This window comes from Rhamphochromis sp. 'chilingali', assembly GCF_963969265.1.
Source record: "Rhamphochromis sp. 'chilingali' genome assembly, chromosome: 2".
Classification (NCBI taxonomy): domain Eukaryota; kingdom Metazoa; phylum Chordata; class Actinopteri; order Cichliformes; family Cichlidae; genus Rhamphochromis; species Rhamphochromis sp. 'chilingali'.
The window spans coordinates 61,143,876-61,168,912 of NC_137930.1; the positions used below are offsets into that span (position 1 = coordinate 61,143,876).

The following is a 25,037-nucleotide window of genomic DNA, read 5'->3' on the forward strand; positions in this document are numbered from 1 at the left end:
CTAGGAGGAGGTGGGTCGACCCGCTGTAGTCGAGTGTTTGTGTGTCGGTGTGTGTGTTCGTCTCAACGTAGCACGAAACGTGTCTCCTCTCAGCAAAGACACACAAACGTGAGACGTGCTAGATAACGTTTTTGGTTTTTTTTCTTGGTTTTGAAAGTTTTCTTTTTGCCGCCTTAAGATTGTTGCGATTTTATACTATGTATATTAAAACATTCCGCTTGTAAAACGTAATATTTATCCGCCAGGAGCAGCCGACTTCGTTTCTACTAAAGAGTGTCCGCTTCTCCTCCCCTCGATGAAGCGCTGCGATGCCCTCTGATTTTATATCCCTCCTTAGCTCGGATATCGACCTCAATTCCCCCAAATCTCTATACTCTAAAGGTAAGATTTATCTAAAGGAAGGTTACTGTGAGGTCGCTAATCCGTTTTGTCCTTGTCTAATGGGAACTAATATGATTGTCTTGATAGCTCATGTTAAGCTGCTAGCTAGCAATGGTTAGCCTCTTTTCTGCTAGTAGCAAGACTAGCTAGCATAGTTAGTCAGCTCGACTACCCTTGCTGGTTAGTTGTCCATGTCACATGCGTGGAAAAGCATGGTATGTTAGAATAGTAAAGTAAATATAACAACAATTATGTGTGTTTTTTGGTTACACTTGTCATGCAGATTGATGACTAGCATCATTTTAGTTGCCTATATGAGCTAACACAGCTTTGTGAGGTCGCTGCCTACCCACCACATTGTTCCGTGGTTTAAGGTACTTAAGTAGTGCTCGGGTTCTGCAGAGGTGTGTATTTGTGTGTGCGCATATCGCATGGATGGAAAAGTAGTGCATGGCTGTCCTGTGTTTTCTCCTTGTTTGGTTTTAGCGAGTGACAGTCCCTCTGTTGTTTTGGTTTGTTTGGTGGAATCGAGCCAGGGTATCCTCCTCACATTCTCTGGTTTCACTGAAAGAATGCAGTTATTGGCCCTTCAAAGCCTAGAGAGTGCTATTCTGCCTATCAGGATAAGGGGCCCTCTAGTGCCAAAATATATTTTGCCTCTAATATCGCTGCACACTTGTCAGCCAACTGTTATGTTATTATTAGGTGGGTGTTGCTGCATCTCTGGAGTGCAGAACCGTTAACTAATGTTGCATTTAGCTTGGTTAGAGCAGCACTTTGCCTGTAAGTCTGTCTTTTCACTTTTTAAACATCGCCTCAATTTAATGTGCAAAGCAACTGTCACTGAATATGCTTACTCTACTCAGGCAGCTACCATGCATTTGCTTGTTTATGAGGGAGGCTTGTATATAAACTATTGATCCTAAAGTGCAAATGTAACCTGAGACACAAGAATTTATGCATATTACTTTTTCTAAAAACAATGGTGCTATTTCACCCCTTTGGGTTTTTCCCCTTACATTTTAATCACATTAACAAATATTATTCTTTCCTTTTTTATTTTTTTCAAATATTATTTGTACCCGACTGGGCCTTAACTTGCCTGCTGGTCCCACATCTGTCTGGCTGCTATGTATAGGGTGCTCATGAGCCAGCAGAAAGCTTTGCTCTGTGACCCTGAAATTCTCAGTTGAGACTGCCATATGGTCACACCGTATCACATGATGACTGTTTATTTATATCTCTGTAATTGGGTGTGCGCTCTCACGTTGGGGTCAAGGTAACAGACATGCTCATCAACGATCTATTGGGAGAGCTCATGTATGTCAGACGATGTGGGTGAGTAGAGACAACTGACCAAGCTGCCAGAATATATTGCATTATTTAGTGGGTTCTGTTTTTTTGTTTGTTTGTTTTGAGGAAAATGTGAAATCTCAGAAGTTACAAATAGAAATAGTAACGCAGGGTTTACTGAGAAGCAAGCAGGGTCCTACTGGAACCTGGACAGCTCAAGAACTTGTGCCTGATTTTATTACTGCGACAATACATCATAAACATATAACTAATGATCAAGATAGTGATTTTTGGCTATATTTACATAAAAGTTATGCTTACTGGGAGAGAAACAAAGTCTCTTCCTCTTTCTCACAGCAGAGAGACTGTTGTTCCTGTGTGAGGAGAGCAAGCCCTCGAGCAAAACTGTAACGGTGTTTTGTTTTTTGTTTATTTTCCCCCCTTTTGGCTGATTTGAAAAACAATCTGCTAGAGGGAAATGAAAAGTGGCTTCAACCTCGCAAAAAATGAGTTAGCAACAGCAAGGTGAATTGAAACGTGATGAACAGACAGACAAACTGGGATGCTATTTCCAAATCCAAGTGCTGAAATCCCAAAATTGAAAACCAAATACCTACCCAACAGATATAGAGATTAGGGCTGCCCAGTTAATTGATTAATCATGAACATGCTTTGACCCCCTACAGTTAAATAAACGTGTTCAAGGAATATTAAAAATGTTTGCTTTCCCACACAGTGCAGTGCATTAAAGCCACTGAACTTTTATGGACTACCTGGATGACTAACAGTGCATTAGAAGACAGCCAATGACTGAAATTAAATGTCTAGCACAGCGAAATGTGTAGAGCTTGTCCCCCGAAGTGGAGCATGAGTCGTTGTTTGGAAATGACTCGAATTTAGTCGAAATGACGTAATCCTAGAAGAAATTATATGCAAAGAGTGCTGTAGAGTTGTGTCTGCATTGCAAAGCATTACAACCTGGTGATTGAGCCGCATGAAAACACACCACAGACTGGCGTATAATGAATACACGAAGGATGAGAAAAACGGTGCAGTGGTTGCTAACAAGATCATCCAACACCAACTCAGACGCTCATAAAAATGCACCTGTACCTTCCTAAAAATTACTTACTTACATACTCGATCATGTCTGTTTGGCCAAAGATAAGTGTCCAGTAATCACAGGACATAAAGAGAGGTCCAGAAAAATTGTCAACATACTTAACAAAAGTTTTGTTCATACCCATCATGCATGTACAGTGAATTGAGTATTTTGCTTTTAGGAAATCCAGTTAGGCTAGGTGAACAACAATTCACTGCAAAGATGTTTTAATTCACAGGAAAGTAGCACAATGTTTAAGTGAAAACACTTATTGAATTGGGTATTGGAGAATGTGTAATTCTACTACAATCGTTACTAACCAATGGTAAAAGCAATAGATATTCTAGTAAGTGGTTGTGATTGGTGTGGGTGGGATATTGGTTTTCTCCTCATTGTTACCTTATGTCAGGACACAGATTTTACGTTACTCTCATTACTGGGATTAAAAAAAAAAAAAGAAGCATGTTTTGTTTGTAGCATATACACAAGGGAGATTTACTTCCACAACACATTTCTCCCACAGGTTACATACAGGATACATTAACCACTTGTCCCTGGCTGCCTTTGCTTTGTGTAATATGTTTACACTCAGTACAGACATTCACTTGTTTCTTTTTAAAGAAAGCAGGCCCTTCTCCCATTGTTATGTCTCTCAGGTATAAATGTAGGCCAATAGTAAACTCTCCCTTGCTTTAATGTTAATAGCCCTGCCTTCCACTTTATTGACTGCAGTCTTGTGGGTAATTTTTGGCCGTCCTTTAAAGGTAAAGCATGGGCTGACTTCACTACAGTCTAAAGACAGCAGTACTTTCCAGTGAAACCTTTTGAAATATTTAATTTATTACAAGACACTCAATGAAACCATGATTATTCGAAAGTAACGATGCCGTTAAGTGTTGGACAACAAAAAAGCTTGCAACAGCCTATAGCAATGGGACAACAGTGTGCAAGTGCAGCTCTTGCTACTTACTCTGGCTATGTTGAATGAAGGCACAGAATCCAATTCAATGTTATTCACGTGCCACAATATATGATGTATCCTGGTGACTAAGTAAGATGGATGTCAGTTAACTTGTTACTAAAGTTACAAGTAATAACTTTAGTAACAAGTTTCATCTGCTTCTTTCATCTGTGTAAAAGTGGTTTACATTAGGATACATTAGCTAAATGATGGCTTCCAAGAAAAAAAGTCTCAGGGGTGGACGGCGTATTTTTGTTTTTTTTTCAACAGGCCGTACCTACTTAGACAAAGTAAGCAAAGGGCTACATACTGGAAACTACATCCAAAGTGCTTTATCATCATTTAAATTAGCGTACATTGTGCCAATTTTCTGATGTACACCACTGCATAGTCGGCTTTTGAAACAAATTGCATTTGAATCGATTGAAAGAACAGTCATTTGCCTTAAGACTCCTTCATTTAATGTTGCCATTATTGATTTCCTTTTCTTTGGGGGGGGGGGGGGGGGATTTTGCCTTTGTGTTTCTTACATGCAGAAATTAATAAATAATAACGCCTACACACACCAGGTGGTATCTGTGGCCCCAAGGACTGCTGAGCTTGCAATAAATGGTGAACTATTAATGAAACTGGAGTTAATTTTTCATTCTGTTATGTGCGTGACGTGCATGTGCACATATCTGTATATTCATAATTACCTGAGACATTTCCTCTTTGAAATATTCTTTTAAAGCATGCTGCCTCATAACTTTAAATCACAATCAAGTTTGTGTTTGCCTTTTCGGTGCACCTTTGGCGGCTTGTTCATAAATGCAGATTGTCTTGTGCAGGAGTAGAAAAGTCAATCATCTCCATATGTTTTCTTTTAATACAATGTCCTTAGAGTTGTTTTTGGACATCAGACAGTGCTAGCTGTTGCTTGGTGTAGAGTGTTGAAATCTCCCCACATGACACAGGTTTCCATTTTTGTTTTTTTGTTTTGTTTTATCCTCAAGGACCAGTGAAATTCAGCCTCACTTCCAAAAAGTTATACAGTTTCTCTAAGTGGACAAATGGTTGGTTCAGTGGGGACAGGGCACAAGTTAAAGGCCACAGAGCTTCTGTTTTTAAAAGTCGAAATGCGTATGGCATGTATTACATGTAGACTCAGTTTGTACACTGTAGAGACCAGAGACTACTTTTAGAAGCAGCTGATTGTTGCTCAGATATGTAGTTGTCACAAAGTTGCCTACATATATTAGCAGAGGACCATCTTTTGTATGGTATTGTTTAATAATTAATGTGGCCTTGTGGTTTCCCTCTGCTAGCATCCACATCCCCATGCATGCTCACCTCTATAGCTACAGCCACAAGCAGAATCCATAAAATTATGATTAGGAGTACAGTACAATCAATTTACACTGTAGAAATGTCATTTAAGTAATTTTGTTAAACCTTGTTTATCCATCTGATTTGCACTAGCAGGCTGAAAGCAAATAAAAATTGTATTGGGCCATTTCTTGCAGTAATTTAAAATTTAAGATAAACCGTTAGCTTTAAAAGCCAAAATGGCATTCTTTGTGGTTTAAATGTGGCAAGTAGCTTTTATGTCACTACTCTGGCTTGACCATATTGTTATGTGTTCAAAACCATAATTAAAGCAACACTGTAGGTTGTGATGCATCCCCCCCCCCCCCCTTTTTTTTTTAACATGGAAAAAACAAACCAAACATGTGCTTGTCTAATAAGTTAATTGTTCTAAGTCTAGGTTAAAGTCAGTCCACCTCCTGGTAGGTTAGTGTGCTGTAGGCTACTGTTTGGACAAGCTTATAGATTTGTCCAAACAGACTTGTCAAACTTGCTACTGTAAAGCAAAATAAGACCAAAATGTAGTGCAGGAAGTGTATTTTGTGAACTGGAGAGTTAACCTACATTTTAAAACCTATTTTAAGGATTGGTCAGAAAACCTTTAAAGAGGTTTTTATCTGTTTTGACAGAGGGCAGTTCTTAGAACACTTATGTGCAGTTTTATAACACTGTCACTAATGTCAGGTATTTTTTACCTGATATCATATGGCTGATAAAACATACTTCCCATCTGAATAAGTAACCTAATATGTGGCAAATTGAAGTACTCTTGTTACATTTCCCCTTAAACAACGTCTCATGAAATGAAAACAGTATCATTGGGGGACCCTATATAAACGCTTCAAAATGAGTAAAAAATAAATAAACTGAGAATCGTAAACGAAAATATTGTTTAAAAATTAAATAATAGACATAACTTTTTCTTCTGCCCACCTCTTCCTTGTCGTGTGAGCCTTGTCCAGAGAAGGCACAATCTCTTTGCATCGCTGACAACTGTGGGAGAAATAAACAAAAGATGGCATTTGACTACAAGCACGTGGGTGAAAATCATCCGACGTTAGTGTTCTAGGGTTAAGCACAGGTGACGAATAAAATTAAAGATAATTTTCCTGGAGGCATTTCAGGACAGTGATGACTGACGAGACTGGCTTCAAGGACTTTGCTGTACGTGCGGAAGAAGGTGTGCAACAAAATCCAAACAGCAGCTGTTGACACTGCAGCAGTTTCTTAGTATGGTGTTTCCACTAATTGAAGCACTTAGTATACTGTTTCTCACACACATTTAAAATTGAGATAACATTTGTTTTCAAACTTCAGGATTTTTTGTATATGCTGCAAAACGGCTTCTAAGCCCACAGAGTCTGTTTAAAAAAGTAAAAATAACATTTTCTGGTTTTCCTGAAAAAGTGAATCTATCACCTAGCTTTAATCGGCGCTACTCGTTTGATGTTGTTATCTTTGTAAAGGTATACAGAGTGGTTCCGCCACTGGAGGTTTATATACAAATGGGAAGCTTAAAAAAGAAGCCCAGGTAGCCACAGAGCTGCACTCTTGGGGAAAGTGACATTTTCACCTACAGAAAGCTTGTTTGGTTTTGAAAGTTATACTTTTGGATAGATTAAATAGGTGAGGTGCAGGTTTATGCAGGGGTGTGGACGCACAACTTCTGCTGGATTTAAATTTAAACAGGAACATTCAAATGAAATTGATTCCAGAAGAATATTTGTTTTACCACATTCATTTTAATTTAATAATCGCCAGAAGCCAAAATTGTACATGAAAATAAAAGCCCTACTTAACATTATGGCTGTTGGACTCTCAACAAAGCATTTGGAAATGCTGCTGTTTAGTTGATGGATTATTATGAGCTTTTTTTTTTTTTTTGCTTTAGATGGAATTTTAAATTCAAAGAAAATAGAGAATAAATGGGAGAAAATAACAATAGGGCTCCAATTAATCATTTTTATTTCAAGTCTCCACGAGCACAAGTCACAGCACGGTTTGAATATAGACACATTCTTTTGCATATACTGCACACCCTAAACTGGAAAGTGTGCTTCAAAAGTAAAAATTAAATCGCTGACAGCAATCCAATCTGTGCATTTATGAACCTGAAGTGATTGACTCAATAACAATGTGTGGTTATTGGCCTGTGTCACAAGGTAATTGAATCTTGTGTGTGTCTCAACCTAATATTTGTGCACATTTAAACAAATTTGTGCTGCAGGTAAACATGCTAATCATTATTTTTGGCTTTTATGATTCATAAAAGACTCCTTAAAATGCCTCTGATTTGAAAACATTTCTTGGGTAGGTTTCCCACCACGAGCAAATCCTTTAGGCTTAAACTGCACTGTGGTGAACTTTTAGAGGGGTAATTTAGTAGAGCTCTGAGTTGTAGTCAAGAAGATTATAAGATTCTGTAAAGTTTATTTCTAATAAACAACCATTTGTAGTGCATGTGTGCTGTTTTTTTTTGTTTTTTTTAAAGAAAAAATCCTATGAACAATGAACCCTTTTACAGTTTGACTTTCTGTGGTTGTTTTGTGTTGCTGTGTGACCAGCAAGCACCCAGAGAGAACGGGTGATTTATACCCCTTTCAGGCCAACAGTGACATTCTTTAACACAGTGTGGACTCCTTTTGATCTGTCCAGTACATGTAAGCCTTTTGCCAACCTTGGCAAGAGGGTACCCAGCTTAGTGAACAGCAATTTCTGTCCTTTGTTTTTTTATTATGTGCTGCTCTTTTTTTAGCAGAAGTGCCATGCTACTCCTGCACATGTGTTGGGAGTCTATGAAGAGAACATTTGTTTGCATGTGATTGAATACTGAAGCATATACATGGTAGGGCTGTGCGATATGACCAAAATCTCATATCCCGATATTAAGATATCTATCGTCCGATAACGATATAAATCACAAAAATGTAACATTTTCTATAAATTCTGTGAATCTCGGGCAGCTCGACTTGCGTGAAGTGTTTTCAGCAAGGGGATTGCGTACCTGGAGTGGAGTGTTTTAACTGATACAGGAAACTATACATTTTTAGACATAAGTTGTAACGGCCGCCGTTTTCTTTGAGTATTTATTACACCGCATGCTGCGGGGAAAAGCCTGTTCTAACGTTTGAGTTCTAACGGTTTTTGTTTTGTTTTTTTTGTTTTTTTAGCACCTGACGGCTCTTTTTTTGCTTCTCATCCGTAAACAATATGCATCTTTCACGTGATTGAGTTTATTTTGAAAAGTCTCAACAGGATCTTGAGCTTTATTGTGAAAGGTTTATGTGGAACAAGCCGACACGCTGTGGTTTTACCGTCGTTGTTGCTAACGACAACGCATAAAAGCAGGCGCTTGTCTGTCTGTAGTGTGGTTATATTAAATATAAGAGAAAGACAGAACTTTAAGAAATTAATATAGCCACTACAGTGACCATCAAAACGATGAAAAAATATTGCCGTAAACAGTTTATTTTGCAACACCACGAAACAAACAATAGCGTAAAATGAAACGATAGATGTTTTTATATCGTCATCCGATATATATCGGTATATCGAACAGCCCTAATACATGGGTTCAAAGCAGGTGACAGCACATGTTCAGTGTACCCACTATGCATGCTTCTATTGTTCATAGGGATACTAGTTAAAGCTGAGGTCATGTCTCGTTGTCAGTCAATCTGTAATGCAATCAGCAACAAAGACTCACTTTCTTCATGCCACACACCACAGGCAAAGATTGAGGGCTGTTGTGATATTCGTGCACACAATCAGACGGTTGCTGGCAGTTCTCTATAGTCTCTGAAGCTCGCTGTGAACAGGTTCACTGAAATCCACGTTTTATTTTTCTAGCTGCACAGGAAACTGATCTCACCGAGATCTGTGAAATATCACAGCTCTTTCTATATTTGTTAAGAAAAAGAAATGAAACTTTCTCTGGCCTTTTGACATTTAGATTGTGCTATTCATTCAGCAGTGCTGTAAGGGGATTTGATGCAAACAATAGCAGATTTTATTTGTTCGTTGTGTGAACTTTGGTGATGCATTGCCACCAGCTCAGCACCATCACTGACATCACAGAAGTGCAAGATCATGTGTCTTGTCAGCGTCATCGCTCTGTTGGGAACAAAATCATAGGCAAGTGTTAGATGACTACTACGCATCCTTGGTGCTGTCGATGCAAAGCTGAAATATCCATATCAAGGTGTTGATAGGTGCCTGTTTCTTAGCAACCGCACTACCTAATCATGTGTTTATCTAGCATCAGATCTGATTTATTCCAGTGTGGCTGCAGTGGTCGTTATGTCTACAAAGAATCATGTTGCCATTAAATATCTTCATGACTCTGTGGGTTTTATTACACCAAACCCCACGGGAGGCTAATTTAGTTCATCATAAGATACCCTGTGTTGTGCTAGTGTTGACTGCAGAATTTTTAGAGGATTGCAGTATTGCTTCCACTTGTCTTCGGAAAGCAAATAAGGAAACAACCAGTTTTGGTGAGATACTGTAGGAGTTTTGTTTTTGCCATGAAGCTTGCATTAGTGGAAGTGAAATTGACTGTTGGCAAGGTTCTATTTTGCGAAGAATTGTGACGATTTCTAGAACTAAGCTCCAGCAGTTGTATTATGACTTGGACTGTGCTTGCGAGCAGTTCTGCATTAGCTTCAGTTTGAGGCTAAGATGGCTGTCTTATGCAACCCTTGAGGCCTTGTTTTCAGTAGAATAAGTTAGAACATTGTGTGCTTCATGTTTCCAGGGTTAAATTGTGACGACACCTATTTGAGTTAACTGGCAATAAAGGCAGATAGTTTTTTTGTTCTATTTTTAAAAAGTTGGAAGCAGTTGTGACTTGAAGGTTGCTATTTTCATCATGGTCCACCGTTCCTAACAGGTTAAAAGGAAACCTGCTGAAAATGGGTATTTAAAAACAGAATATTTTCATCTAAGAAGAGCGGGTATGGATCTTTTTTTTAGTTGCATTGTCCTCTAATTACCAATAATCTCATTTATTTTTCAGAAACTAATTTGTATTCTCCTGCTCATCCTTTATGGCAGAGTCGGTATATGACCTCCTCCCCAAAGAACTCCAGCTCCAGCCATCGTCCACCCAGACAGACCCACCCACCATGAGCCAGAATAGTGGGGGAGAGGCGGGACCTCCCCCCTCTGCAGCCTTGGCGTCAGGTGAGCTACCTGTTCAGTCCATGAAAACCATGATCTGGGATCAGTTTCTCTGTTACAAACTATTACCCAAGTCAGCAGGGGTAAAGAAATGTGGCCTTGTGTGAGTGACTGGGGGCAACTTCACCCTTTCATCAGTTTCCGAGGCAAGATTTGTGACTAAATGGGATTTATATAGGCTAGTATGTATTAAGTATTTCAAAACTGCTGACATGACGATACATGGTTATTACGTGTTAGCTGGGCCCCATGTTATACAAGGGTACAGCACCAACAAGTCAGTCGGGGGTCAGTTCTAAAGCCCTTCTGTGCAGCTAAACACAGGATTTATTCAAATATATGTTGTAACTTTAAAATTTTCCAATATTATACCGTATTGATGTCTGTTGTGTTGTTGTCTGTCAGCATCTTTTACTGTTAGTGGTGGGCGATCCTGTTAACTAGCAGCAGCATGGAAAGTGACGTTGCTTATGAAGCCTGACTTGACACTCGCTGTTTGCGGGCCTAGTGAAAAATTTCAACACCCTTAGCACCTGATGTGAAGATATCATTTAACTCCACACAGCTGTGTGCTCAGTAGTGTTGTGTACTTTGGTACAGAGGCTGGAGGCAGTGTTGAGAGTATTTTAAACAATGGAGTAGAAGCTGCTCTGAACCAACTCTACAGTGGCAACACTTTAACCACTCAATGTTTTGATTTTTTTAGAGTGTTAATAAAAACATTTCAAAACATATCAAGCACCATGACAGCGTTTTACCTTTTATATTCACCCACTCTGCAAACACACCTCCACCACCTCACCTAACCAGTTCACAGTATAAATCTAAATCTCTAAAAAAAAAAAAAAATTTATGTAGTGTTTTAGACTAATGTCTTAACTGGTCATTTAACACTCTTTGTGGCCAGGTTCCTGAAAGCGTGGCCCACAGGCCAGGGACGGTAATTTTATGCATCTTTTGAGTGTGACCAGGAAAAAGTGTTCTGCCGTTCATGTTATTCAATGACAGTTCTGATCATTTATTGTATGTATTATAGCTGAGCAGATAAATACCAATTTGAATTCCCCTGTTTTCGCCTTTGCATCTTTGACAACAAACACCAGCTACATGTACAGCTACATCAAAATTTTAAATTCAGAATGCAGCGTTTGCATGCTGACATGGCCTCTTATTTATTGTTTCACCTATGATTTGGGTTTCTTTTTTTTATAACTTTTTGACGCTTGTACTAAATTTTATTTTTCCCTTGGCTCTTAATGTAAATAAAAAAAAACCCATCAGATTGTCTCAGCTTTACAGATCCAAATCATCTCCTACAACATCCCTCATGTTATGACGTTATATAGTGTTTTAGAGTTGGCATATTGCATTTCACGTTTTCAATTTCTTTCGCTTTATTTGAGTATTGCCCTCTCTATAGTTTGAGTTTTAAATGCCTTTAACAAAAGTAAAAGAGATGCATCTGTTGCACCGTGAACCGTGCACAAGTGTTTGACTCTCATGTTACAGAGTTGCTAACATTTTCACTAATTACAATGGTTTTGTCTACTCATGAAACAGTGAAGTTGCCCCAGCAAACGTTGGACTGTATTTTTCAATATCACTTATCAAAAGCAAAGAAAATGGCCTGATCTTGGATCATGGTGCATTTTGATGTTCTTGACATCAGTTAAAACTGTGAAGGATTCTAGTCATGGTTTTCATCTAAAAAGCAAACTAACCGGTGAACAATCATGTTGGAGAGAGCGCGCTTTTTCTTTTTTTTTTTTAACGCTGCCTTTTTACTATCATGTCTGACCCAGCTGGCCCTAAGCAGTGCTGATCAAAAGCATGACTCATGTGATGTCTTTTAGATCATCATTAACCAAACAAACGTGCTTCCGAGTGTCTATAAATGATAAACTTCAAAAGATACTCCTTCCTTCAGTATATTAACTCATCCAGTTTACTCATTGACAGAAGTTAAGTCTTGAATGATCAGCTCTCTTGTTGCTCATTGGCTGTCTCATTTTTATTGCAGGAAGTGCCCTCTGAGGCAGGGAGTGTCTGCATATAAAATGGTCTGCAGTTCACTGCTCCATAGGTCAGAGGCTTGTTTATTCTGTCTCCATGGCTACGCTCAGTCCCAACCAAATATTCCAATTGGCATGCGCAAACTACTGTTTACTATTGAATGCACATTGCACAAACTCTACTGTAAACCTGGCAAATTTAATTTGGCGCCACATTATCAGCTTGCAAATTTGGCTGTACAAGAAAGTTTGACCAGATTTTGTTATTTTTCTTTCTGGCAATGTGTATGTAACAATTTGTAGCTTGCTTTTGTTTTTGTAAACAAGGCATGTCAGTTTTGTCACATTGATTTTTAATCAAAGGTTTTGTAGGAAATCAAAACATTGTGGGACCTATAGTACCCTTCTCAACTTTAACTTCAGAACATTTGGTCAGTGCTTGACAGCTCTCGCATGCACAGTGAGAGCACGTAACCCACAACAGTTTGTTGAAATTAGAGTTGGGAAGAGGGGAAATCTATACAAATCATGCACAAATTCAGCTGCTTGAATGGGACTGCTAGCCTGCTCTGTGGTGAACATCTGTCCTAACTTTTATATCTATATGCACTACTACAGATGCCACCTCTTCCACCTCCAGCCCTTCTGCCTCTTCCTCCCTCGCCATAGGCGTTACATCCTCTGGCCCCTCTACCTCATCGTCAGACCATCTCAAGGTTGCCCAGCATCTCCACTCCAGCGGAGGAGATGGCGCTGGTGTTTCAGAGATGCAAGGTGCGGAGGGTGCCCCCAACAGAGGCAGCAGTGGAGCAAACGCTACAGTAGGGGATGTAGGGCCGGGAGGGTTGCCGGGGCTAGGAGTCCAGCAGCCCCAGAACACTCCATCAAAGCGAAGGACTGTGTTGAGCATATCCCCACCACCCGAGGATCTGTTTGATGACAGCCAGATGTCTTGCCAAGAGGAACCTACCATATCTGGTGCACCAGGTCCCGACTCAGAGCAAAGCAGCAGCATGTGGGCCGATGAGTCTGTCTCGAACTTCAGTTTGATCAGCTCAATCTCCTACAATGACAACACGGAGGTGCCACGCAAGTCTAGAAAACGCACTCCTCGCCAGCGGCCCGGTCCCAAGCCTGCTCCTCCAGAAGACAGCATGGATGTGTTTGATGCTGACAGCGCCAAAGCCCCTCACTATGTGCTATCCCAGCTGGGCACAGATAAGACCAGTTCCATATCCAGGTATGGTGACACTTACTAGAGTACATTCTGTCTCTTTAGGTCAGAGTGCCTCTCCCCTTTGTAGGAATACATTAAGGTCGATTAAAGTTTTGCTTGGGGTAATTGGATTCTTGGATGTCACACTAATGTCATCATTTTTTTGTCCTCTGCAGCTCTCTCGAGTCAGGAACTGCAGTGAAAGGTGGGTCACTGTCTGCTCAGTTCCCTCAGAGGAGTGATGGGAAGGAGCTAAAGATCCTAGTGCAGCCAGAGACCCAGCACAGAGCTCGCTATCTGACTGAGGGCAGCAGAGGTTCTGTCAAAGATCGTACACAACAAGGATTCCCCACTGTCAAGGTTGGAGTACAAAAGCTTCCAGCAGCTTCTTAACAAACGAAATATTACCACCAAAGGAAGAAGCTGCCGAATAAGATCGAATATAACCAATACACTGAGTGAGGAGTACTGCACGAGAAAGATTGTACTAGCACTGCCCACGTGCTTGTTTCCTTTCTCCTATTTCAATAGCTGGCATTTAACATGGATAACCTACTTGTCTCTTTGATTTCATTTCTTTTTAAAAAAAATTTTTTTTATTAAATCAACAGTAAATCCAGTACTCACACTGCAAACAACCAAACAAGTACCTTTACCTCTTGATGGTAAATCAGGGTAGGGATAGTGAATGAATAGTGATTGCCTTGTATTCATTATTAAAGTAATAAATTCTTGACATCGCTCTTGAATGGCTCAGTGGTTATGAACAGATCACATGCTTCTTTTGTACCATGAATAATGCTCACAGATAAATGATTGAGTTGATTGGCAAATGATTAAAACTTTTATATTTAACTGAAAATCTTTCAGGGCTGAGGTGTTTTGGTTTTTTTTGTTTGTTTTGGGGTTTTTATTAGAATCTGGAAAACTAATTTTATTTTTTATTTTTTTGTCTGCAGTTGGAAGGTGTGAGTGAATTAGTTGTGCTGCAGGTGTTTGTAGCAAATGATGCAGGCAGAGTGAAGCCTCACGGTTTCTACCAGGCATGCAGAGTGACAGGACGCAACACCACTGCTTGCAAAGAGGTGGACATAGAAGGCACCATAGTTATTGAGATTCCTCTGGAGCCCAGCAATGACATGACACTTGCGTAAGGAGTTCTTACAGATAATTAAAGACTAGTTATTACTTGCAGTGTTGATATTTAAAAAGTATTTGGTATGTGCTTTTGTATATTTAGTTATCCCTTCCTTCTCCTTCCTGTGTTGTTTCTACAGGGTGGACTGTGTAGGAATTTTGAAGCTCCGTAATGCAGATGTCGAAGCCCGCATTGGTGTTGCAGGATCCAAGAAGAAGAGTACACGAGCCAGGTTGGCCTTCAGAGTCAGCATCCCCCAGCCTGATGGATCAACCCTGACTTTACAGGTTCCCTCATCGCCGATCCTCTGCAGTGAGTAACAGCCAACTAGGATTCCTGAAACAATTTGATGGCTAATATTTATAATATGTTTTAGTTTTATGTTATGTTATTAATGATAGTTTGAATCTTCTTTTACTCTTCAGCTCAGCCAGCAGGAGTGCCAGAGATCCTGAGAAAGAGTCTCCACAGCTGCTCAGTGAAAGGAGGCGAGGAAGTTTTTATAATCGGAAAGAACTTCCTTAAAGGAACCAAAGTTATTTTTCAGGAGAACATTACAGGTGTTGTAGCAATTTCTTTTGTCAGTAGCATTGTAGCTCGATGTCATGTGTGTTAATGGTTTTCTGCATATAAACCCTCTCAAATCTTTTTGAATTCTCAGATGATAATTCCTGGCAAGCCGAAGCAAAGATTGACATGGATCTTTTCCATCAGGTATATGCAAGTGGGGATGATGGTGATCCCCTTGAGTTTTTCACTGAATAATCTAAGCTGCTGTATCAAACCTGTTTTTTGGCATACACTTGACACAAAAATGTGATCTTTTTTTCCAGAATCACTTGATAGTGACAGTCCCTCCGTTTCACAACCAGTCAATCACTTCTCCTGTTTCTGTGGGTATTTTTGTGATGACCAATGCCGGTAGATCACATGAAGCCCAACCCTTCACCTACACTCCAGACTCGGGTAACAGCAAGCATGAAAGTTACATAGTTCACGATTTTCAGCCGTCGTGGCATTGATGGCTTTTAAATGTTGACACTTATTGCTAAGTGTGACACTTATGGGCTATTTATGTTTTGAAGAGAGTGAATAGAGCTAACATAGTACTGTTTTCAGATAGTTATAACAAGTTTTAATAGCACTACACCATTATAATCAATCATATAGACAAATCTAATGGCTGATTAAGCAATGCCGCAATTATTGCTGTCACAGACACATTTACCCTAATGGCAAAAAGAGATGTAGGGATCACTGGCAGTCCTTTGTGTTTCCACTAATAGATGAAGGTTTAATATGTAAATGTGTAGCAGATATAATTGGTCCTGACATTGGAGCATGTCTGGAACAGGTGGCATAGCATTCAGCGATCTTATTATTAACAAGGGATTGTAGTAGCAGGATGGTAGTTTATTTAAATAATCTGAATTATTTGTTTTATTGTTATTTTAGGAGATGTAGCATTTAAGAAATGTATAATTATAAGTCTCAGCAGTTGATTTATTGTAAGTGATCTCTACTAAAAACTCTTGGAATATCGTATTGATTTACTTGAAATCTGCAAATGTCAAATACATTTAATAAAACAGACACTTATGGCTTTTACTTTACAAGGTTATTTAATTGTTTTTTCTTCTTGTGTTTCATTTAAAAAATTAAAGCTCACAATGGCACAGAACTGTCAAAGCCCCCCACCAGCTGAGATAAAAACGGGAATTGTTTAACTCACTGAAAATCCTGTTTAAGTGGATCTATAAGTTCATATCAGCGTAATGTTGGAAGATGAAAGGGGACTTTTGCGTGGGTTCAAGTAATTTTAGGCACGGTGAAGCTGGTAGCCTGAGTCTGAGTGACAAGGGGAAAAGAAGAAACTGCACAGAAAATAAAGAGGAGGTGGATCACAGGTAAAAGTGGGAGAGTGAGAGGGAAATGGTGAAGGTGCAGGGTGTCAAAAACAGCCTCCATATTTAAGACACAGAACGCTATCTAATCCGCTGGATAGAAAGGTTTACTAACAAAATGTGTCAGAATGCTTTGCTGCTGTCAGGCCCGTCATCAGAAACATCTATTTCTTGGTTTTAAAATTCCTGGTTGAACTTTGGAAACTCCTTCCTTTTTAAGCTGGATGTTGAAGCTTAGTAGTTTTAGTTGATTCAATTTAAGTTTAAAACAGGAACACAAAGTGGCTGTTTGCCATGTGCGCAGTCTAACAAGTAATATTCGTAGTTGGATTACAAAAAGCGTTTTGATGGCAAGTGGTCATGGTAAAAGTAGATAATACCCTCCTGGTTTGTATGATTGTTGCAAACTGCCTTGTGCTTGGTGTTGGATGGGTTTTGTTCTCCACATCATCCATTAAAAACATGGAACATGCAGCTTGTCATGTATTGTCATTTGTGCTAAGCTCCTCATGTAGATTTCAAGTGCCTAATCGTTGCCATCTCACATTCTAACAGTCCTTTTCTCCACTCTTACCTCCAGCTGATAACTCAAATGTCCTGACAGTAAAAACGGAGGGGATATCCATGGTCAAGACCTGCTTATTTGATACCCCGATCAAATCTATGCCCTCTGAACAAACAGAAATCTCTGACCAGACATCCAAACGGCAAGAGGACACACCTATGGAAGTGTCTAGCAATCCACCATCCACAGAGGTCTTCAAAGTAAGATACCCCCTGCTTTTTGAGGAAGAGATTTTAAAATATTTACTTGAGAAATACGGTCTGTAACACTGTTTTTCTTTCTCAGTCATCCCCTGATCCACTCATCGCAGTGCAGCAGACTCTGGACCTTGGCTCTAGTTCTCATCCAGGTGGAGAGTCCTTTCAGAGAACAATGCCTTTACCATCAGAAGATGTGGACCTTCCCCAGGCACCCCCGGTCTTCCCTAGCTTAGAGTCCCTCAGCACGATACAAAAGCAAGAAATTGCCCCAACAACCTCCTTCTCTGTGTCAGGAGACACCACAATACCACCTGTGACACCAGAAGTCCCCCAGCAGTTCCTTAGAGACCCCCAGGAAAGCTTGTCACCTGAGAGTTCCAGTAGTAGTGCAGGGGTGGTGGTTGTGGCCATGCCACAGATAGCACCTTCCTCTCAGGCACAGCCACAGCAGTCCCAGGTCTCCCTCTTTCCCCAGGAAGAGGTGGCCCAGCTGGAAAGGGCAGTTAGAGAACTCCAGGGGGGAAGTAACACCACGCTCCAGCAGGTGTTAGAAGCAGCTGTAGCTCAGCAGCAGCTAAATTCTGTGCTGTATAGCCCCACACCTTCTGCAGAATCCCTTCAGCAGCATGTCCAGGAGAACATGAACAGCCTTAGACTGGGGAGTACAGATAATTCACTGTCAGCACAGCAACAGCTACAGATACAACAACAGGAGCAGCAACAACAAATACAACAGCAGTTTCAACAACAGCAACAAATACTTGGAAACCTTCAGCAGCAACAGCAGCAAGTCATCAACAACATACAGATGCAACAGCAACTTATATTACAGCCACAAGAGCAACAGCAAATTATGGAGAATATTCAACAACAGCAATTGCAACAAAATCAGCAACAGCAAGTTCTAAACAATATTCAGCTTCAGGATCAGCAACAACAAAATCATATTCTTACCAATTTACAGCAACATCAGCTGCAACAACAGCAGCAGCAGCAAAATCAAGCGTTGAGCAACCTACAACAGCAACAGCAGCAACTTCAAGAGCAGCAGGTTTTGGAAAATTTACAGCAACACCTTCAGGCCAGCTCTCTCCTTCAACAGGCTGGAGAACTGCTTACTATCCAGACTAGCTTCCCAACACAACCTCCTTCACACACATCCCCCCCACAGCAACTCTTCCAGTCGCCTAGGCCCATGGCCGAAACCCAGGGGTCCCAACAGCAGGTCCAGGCTGCCCTCATCCAGAATACCCTGACCGTACTGACTAGTGGCAGTCTCAACTCAGAGCAGCAGTCCACAGGATCAACCCTATACCTGACGCCGAACCATCAGCCCCAGCAACAGCAGCAGCTGGCATTCATCTCCTCCATGGAGACATCAGCCAGCCAACATCAGTCTGTTTCAATGTTTCAAAATCAACCGCAGTCTCAAATGCAGCAACAGAGCACCCCAATGGATCAGCAGCAGTCCCCACAGCAGAACCAACAACAACCAGCACAGCTTCCAATGGGCCAGCAGGGTTCCTTATTTCAAAGTATTCCCAATCACTCACAGGGCAACCCTGCACCACAGCAAACAGGTCTGCTTCTCTGCACCACAGATCTGAACCCACAGGCTATCGCCCCTACTATTCTCTTTAGCACCCAGACCCAAGGCCCTTCCCCTATGGGGACCATTAGCGTTGGAATCACCCAGTCAGATACAGCAGAGCCCATGTCCTTCCAAGACCAGAGCTCTTCGGGCAGCAACTCAACAACCACTGAGAACCAACAACAGAGCTTGTTCCAGGAACAGCAGCCAATGCAAGTGGGCCCAAGTTCAAGCTCCGTCCAAAACAATCAACCTGTGGAGCTGTTCATACCACAGACAAATCTGTCCAGCTTGCAGAGTACTATTGCCTCACAGGAGCTCAACAACCAGGCTCCAGCCCCCGCCACAACCATCTTTGTGGTGCAGGGTGGTGTGGGTGTGGTAGCCAGCCCTGGTCAGCAGCCCCCAGAGCAGCTTTTCCAGACATCTGTGGGTGGCAATGTGGCTTCTCAAGGACAGGCCAGTCTGTTTGTTTTTGGCATTCAGAATGGTAAGACAATTTTGATCCTCTACACCTTTTAATGTAGAGTAAATCAAAGTTACCCATGTTAAATTCTTATTTTCTGAAGAATATGGTACTATCATGCTCGACCTATTAACTTGTATATATCCATATCCGGTTCCTGGTGACTATTCTCTTAGTCGGCTAAATGAGAGGGATAAAAAAATGAGTCTGATTAGTCTAAAACTAAGAAACACTCTGATATTAAGAATATTGGACAATGTCAAAATCTCTAAACAAAGGCATTTGAAACCATTAATCACATTTATTAACAATAAATCATGCCTCCTAACTGTGCGGTACCTCACATGTTGCGTTATGAATATTTCACGTTTTACTCCAGACAATGAAGAAAAGGCAAAACACTTAAAATAATCCAATATTAAATATAATAAGAAAACATGGTACTAAAAAAGATTTTCACATATTATTAAAATATGACAAATTGACATCCGAGAAATGAATAAATTGCAACTGAAAAGTGTTGCGTATTGGGCAGTGCATTGCGAATGATGCACCTTGTTCGAAAACTCTTGACAACCACTTAATTAAAAGTTAAAATCTAAAAGAACAAATCAGTAAATAATCTAGCCATTTGCTTCTGCTTATCTAAAGTTGGGTCACGGGTCAGCAGCCTAAGCAGAGAATCCCAGACATCCCTCTTGCCAGCCACCACCTCCAACTTCTCAGAAGAAACATTGAGTTGTTCACAGCCAGCCGAAAGGTCTAATCTCTCCTGTGTATCCCAAGTGGGACATGCCCATCTGGAACATCTTACTCAGGAGACAACCACCTCAAATGACCCCTTTTGATGTTGAGCGGCTCTACTCTGAGCCCGTCCTGAATGACTGAACTCCTCACCGTATCACTCAGGGAGAGTCCATCCACCCTTCAGAGGAAGGGTACCGCTCGTATCCGCAAACTCATTCTTTCGCCTTTAAAAGACCTAACCCTAATAGTCTTAACAAAAAAAATCAAGCCTGATTAACAGATTTATGGCATTTGTCAACAACATTGCTCCATCTGGTGATAGATGGCTGCATAGCATCCAGGACACAATATACCGGCATTTGGCATCAATTAAAATTTGAAAGAATTAGATTAAACGGCTAGTATGTCTGATACCCACTAGTGACAGTAGTGATAATTGGTCATCTAGTCAGGCACAGCTCTAATCCATATGCTTTTTGTGTTACTCCATTGCTACAGTTATATGCTACATTTACTGTTTAATGATGGATAAAATTATTTTCTTTTTCTTTTAGACTCATCCCAGCTGCTCACTTCTTCTGGACCCAGCCAACCTGCGCAGAACCAAATCCCGAACTCCGGTCACATGCAGACTCTGCTGGATCAGCCCATGGCCCAGGCTGCCTCCCCAATCCCAGCTACCATGCATGGCAGCTTGCAGAACACCCTTCAGGCACAAATGCAGACCACCTTGGAGAACGCAATGCAGGCAAACACACAAACAGCCCTTCAGTCCAGTTTACAAGGAAACATAGAAGCGAGTCTACCAACACCAATGCAGACCAGTCTACAGACACAGATACAGAGCAGCTTACAGAATCAACTGCAGGCATCCATATCAACATCGTCCAGCATGGATAAAATTGAGGACCTACTAGAAAGCCTACAGAAGCAGTGATTATTGTTTGGACCATTGTCAGCACTTAGGGGGTGAGTGATGTGTATGTAGCTCAGAGTTATACACCCTAAAAATAGCCGTGTGTAGGGGTTTGTGCCAATGCTTAAAAAAAAGTCATTTAAATATTTAAGAATTACTTGCCCTTTTTACTGAAAACCCAAATCATGAGTTCATGTGACCTGTTTTTAAGAAATATTTATCATTAACTGTAGCCTCCATTTATCCATTGTTCTTGAATTAATGAACCCACCTTTGTTATTACTCCTCTTGCAGGATCAGAGAGGCCTGTAATAACTGCTTTATCCAGCCGCACAAATGCAGTGTTTTGTTGCCAGTTGTTGTTTTTTTTTCCTGTTTCTTTTTAAAATAATGTGAGCCTAAGAGATGATGACGGTGGTGGTAATGATTATGATGATGAGGATAAAAATATTTGTGGGAAAAAACAGGAAAGGGATAAAGAATGTCAGCAACAGAGGAACGGTGACAGAGGAATGGTGCCGTGATGGGAGAGTGTTGTGAAAGCAGATTTAAAAATAAAAAACAGTCAGTTATGGAATATCAGATTGCACATAACTGTCAGATAAAGGCAGAATCTCATTTTGAGTGTGTAAACTCCCCAAGATTTCATTTCACTTTGAGACAGTGGGTGTTTTTATTTTTTATTTTTTTTATTTTGTCAGTTTGGGAGATTAGCTGATGTCAAAACAGGGATAAAATCACGTCACAGTAATTCGATTTAAACTTCTTTTGCTGTGGAGAATATGAACAATCATGCTGTTAATACACAGCTTACATTTGCATATGTCAAAAATGCCATTAAATTTGCTCCAAGAGTACAGAATATTAGACTGTACAGTTCTTTGTAGGATAATGTTTCATGTTTTCTTTTAATAACATTTACTGGCATGGGTGGAGTCTGCACTCAAGCGGTTTGTTATTAGAGGCAGCACAGTTTAATATTAGTGTCGGCACCACAAGTATGAAATGAATTTTTATCACAAAAAGTCCGGTAAAGACATTGTGTTACTGAAAGCACCCTGGTGAGTTGAGGGAATATTGCACACTCATAAATGAGATTCATCCATGTGACGTGGCCTTTGTTGGCACTTCCCAGTGTTCTCTTATGTGCAGGCCTTTCTTGGTGAAATTTTAAATAGCATTCAACTATTTAGGGTGTGTTTTGTTTTTTTTCTCCTTTTGTTGCTTTTGAAAAAGTTAACTCTTTATCAGTTAAATGTGGATAGAAAAAAAAACCTTTCCACTAGTGAAAATGGAGTGTTGTGTGGTTTTATAAACATTTTATCTGAAGCACTTTATAACCTCTTTTGTGTAACCTGCTACTCCTTATATCCATCCACAGCTCTCTACTGATCTAAGATGAATTTGTACTCTGAAACGTCCAGTGGGTGGGGTTAAAAAAAAAAGAAGAAGAAGAAGAGGGGGGAAAAGCTGAAAGCAGTCATCTTTGTACAAATAGATACATCATTTTTACATTTTCTCTCATGTCAGAGTATTTTTGAGGTCTAGACAACTTTGTATAGAACGTCTGCTCACTGTTGAGTCCCTCTTTGTATTCAGTCCCAGTGGTCCAGTCAAGTCTATCCAAAAACAGCCATTCCTACAAACGGCATTGTCACTTGTCAGTGTTTGAGTGGTAACTAGGCCTTTTGTGTTTTAGACACTGACAACACATCTGAAATACTGATTCATTTAGTTTGTACATTTACATGAAGGATCTTCATTGTTTTGTTTTTTTTCTTTTGTACTAAGTCTCGGTTTTTCTCGTTGGAATGTTTTTACTGTTGTTCGTGTTGTGTTTCGATATTAAGTTTCTGTTTCTGTTTGTAGCCCGTGCAGGTTGGCGCCGCATGAAGCTGGCTCCTGTTCTTTGTGTTGTGAACAGGGGCTCACTGGTAGATGAAATCTGTTACATAGAGGTTGCCATTTTTGATTCCATCCTTGGTGCTATGTAGAGGAGTAATGGACACTTCTGTCGTCATGTTAGTACAGTTTGTACTATCAATAGCACTTGCATTCGTTTTTAGTTTGGAAGAAAAATCGAGTCTACAGTGCTGGCTGTTGTTGAGGGATCAGACTGGAGTGCAACCCACCCAGGCATACCAAAGCTCCTGATTGTGAATGGTCGCCATTTTGTCCTCGCCATCGTAACGTTTACTCATTTGCATTTGTTTGTTCACATAATGCAGCTCTCACATGGCTAACAATTCAGCATGCTGGGGGGGTTGTTTTGTTTTGCGCTTTTACAAGATTTCTGATAGTTTTGCGAAGGTACTTTGCTTCATGGATCAGTTTATCTCATTAACATTTCCACCAATTTGATACATCACTCTATTTTTCAATGAAGAGTTGACATTGTTGAACTTTCCAAATCTAATATTAGCCAATTTGGCGTTATCCCCCCCAAAAAAAGGACATGTGTTTTTTTTTCTTGGAGACTTCAGACATTAGTATCGCATTGCTCACATGCATTGTTTACATTTTCATGGTCATACTCTTTTATCTTTGCAGCTGTTAGTGATCCATTTTAAAAGTAACTTATCTTTTTTAGAATTTTGTAATCCATGTATCAAAATGTAGAGTATTTTTGTAAAACTAAACTTTTTTTCTTTTTTGCTCATAGCAAAGAACTATCATTGCTAGTGTTTTGTTGGTTTTTCCCCTGAAATGAAGCGCAGGTTTATTAAGTCTATGACTGAAACTAGAAATGTAAGTGGACATCAAGCGATTATGTTAGACTTAAATCTACTGTCATGATATTGACTTTACGCAAACTGTAGAACATAACGTGAAGTTTACTCCTCTTTTTTGTGTTCTGTGTGTTTTGTGTGGGCGTTTTGTATTTTAAACTCCTCTTTTGTTTTTGTTTTTAACATCATGCATCTCAAATGGCACTTTGACTCGTCCATTAACTGTAGATCAAGTTAGAGTGCAGTAGTGATGTTTCCAAGCATTCCATCCCTCTCAGTTAGGGGAGCTAAAGAGCACATGATGTTGTGGAAGAAGTGCGGAACAGTAATGCCTCTTAAAGCCATACCAACACAGAAAGCCAACCCGTGACTTCGGTTTCATGAATGTAAATTTTACCTCATGGTGTGTGGAATGGAGCTTGCTCTACATCTGACATCGGACCAATACTAGGCTTAGAGAAGATATATTTTGAGGCGGAGGGAAGGGGATGGGCAGGGCGACACCAGCTGTCATTTGTGTCACTGCACATTGGTCAAATTGTTTTTGATTGTGGTGTAATTTCAAAACCGACCATTAGTTTTATTATTGTTATTCATTTCAGTCCGACTTTGTCGAATAGCCACTTCACCGGGGGGGAGGGGAAAAAAAAAAAAAAGAAACTGTTGATTTAAAGGCGTTGAAAAGAGCACACAAATCTTTGCATAATATTTTTGTCCTTCAGTCATGTAAATGAATATCCATGTATATTTAAATGTGAAATATACTGCAGGGGTATTTTGAATTTCAATTGTGACGCTTTCAACAGAACTTTGTGTGCCTTGATAACTTAAACGTTGCTCTACTGTGTTTACTGGTGTCCCTTTTGTCTCATTGCTCCTTTTTATTCTCTAAGACTGTTTAACATCCGAAAGCTTTTCCGTTACTCTCTCCTCCCCCTGACACGGACATAACCGTAACTGTTATACTTTAACATGTTCTCAATCCGTTGCAAGATATCAACATAATATTGTGCAGCTTCACCAGTGAATTGTCACCTTGTTGTTTTCTATTGAAAATGCTTTTCATGCCTCATGAGATTTGTACATGTGAGGTAAAAGGGACGAGACAGTGGAGATTGTTTTTAGCGAGAACTTTGTGTTGATGTGCTTGTCAACATTACTATTGTTGCTGTGAAACGCTTGATCAAAAGGGGCAACCATGATAAATTAAATTGCCAATAGTGTGAGCTGTATCTTGTGTGTAATCAGTTTGCTCACTTTTCCTAGTTCGCTTCTATTTCACATTCTC

At 40.2% G+C, this 25,037-nt stretch overlaps 1 protein-coding gene across 1 annotated transcript; it reads left to right on the plus strand.

Annotated features, from left to right (window-relative positions):
* The first annotated feature begins 48 nt into the window (after positions 1-48).
* nfat5a (nuclear factor of activated T cells 5a) lies at positions 49-24,389 on the plus strand. Its single transcript, XM_080907171.1, has 12 exons — positions 49-381; positions 10,140-10,268; positions 12,896-13,517; positions 13,670-13,853; positions 14,453-14,643; positions 14,771-14,943; positions 15,057-15,191; positions 15,293-15,345; positions 15,465-15,597; positions 17,116-17,300; positions 17,386-19,381; positions 20,659-24,389. The coding sequence occupies exons 1-12, from the start codon at positions 309-311 to the stop codon at positions 21,039-21,041; spliced, it is 4,257 nt and encodes a 1,418-aa protein (XP_080763297.1). The 5' UTR covers positions 49-308; the 3' UTR covers positions 21,042-24,389.
* Positions 24,390-25,037: the final 648 nt, after the last annotated feature.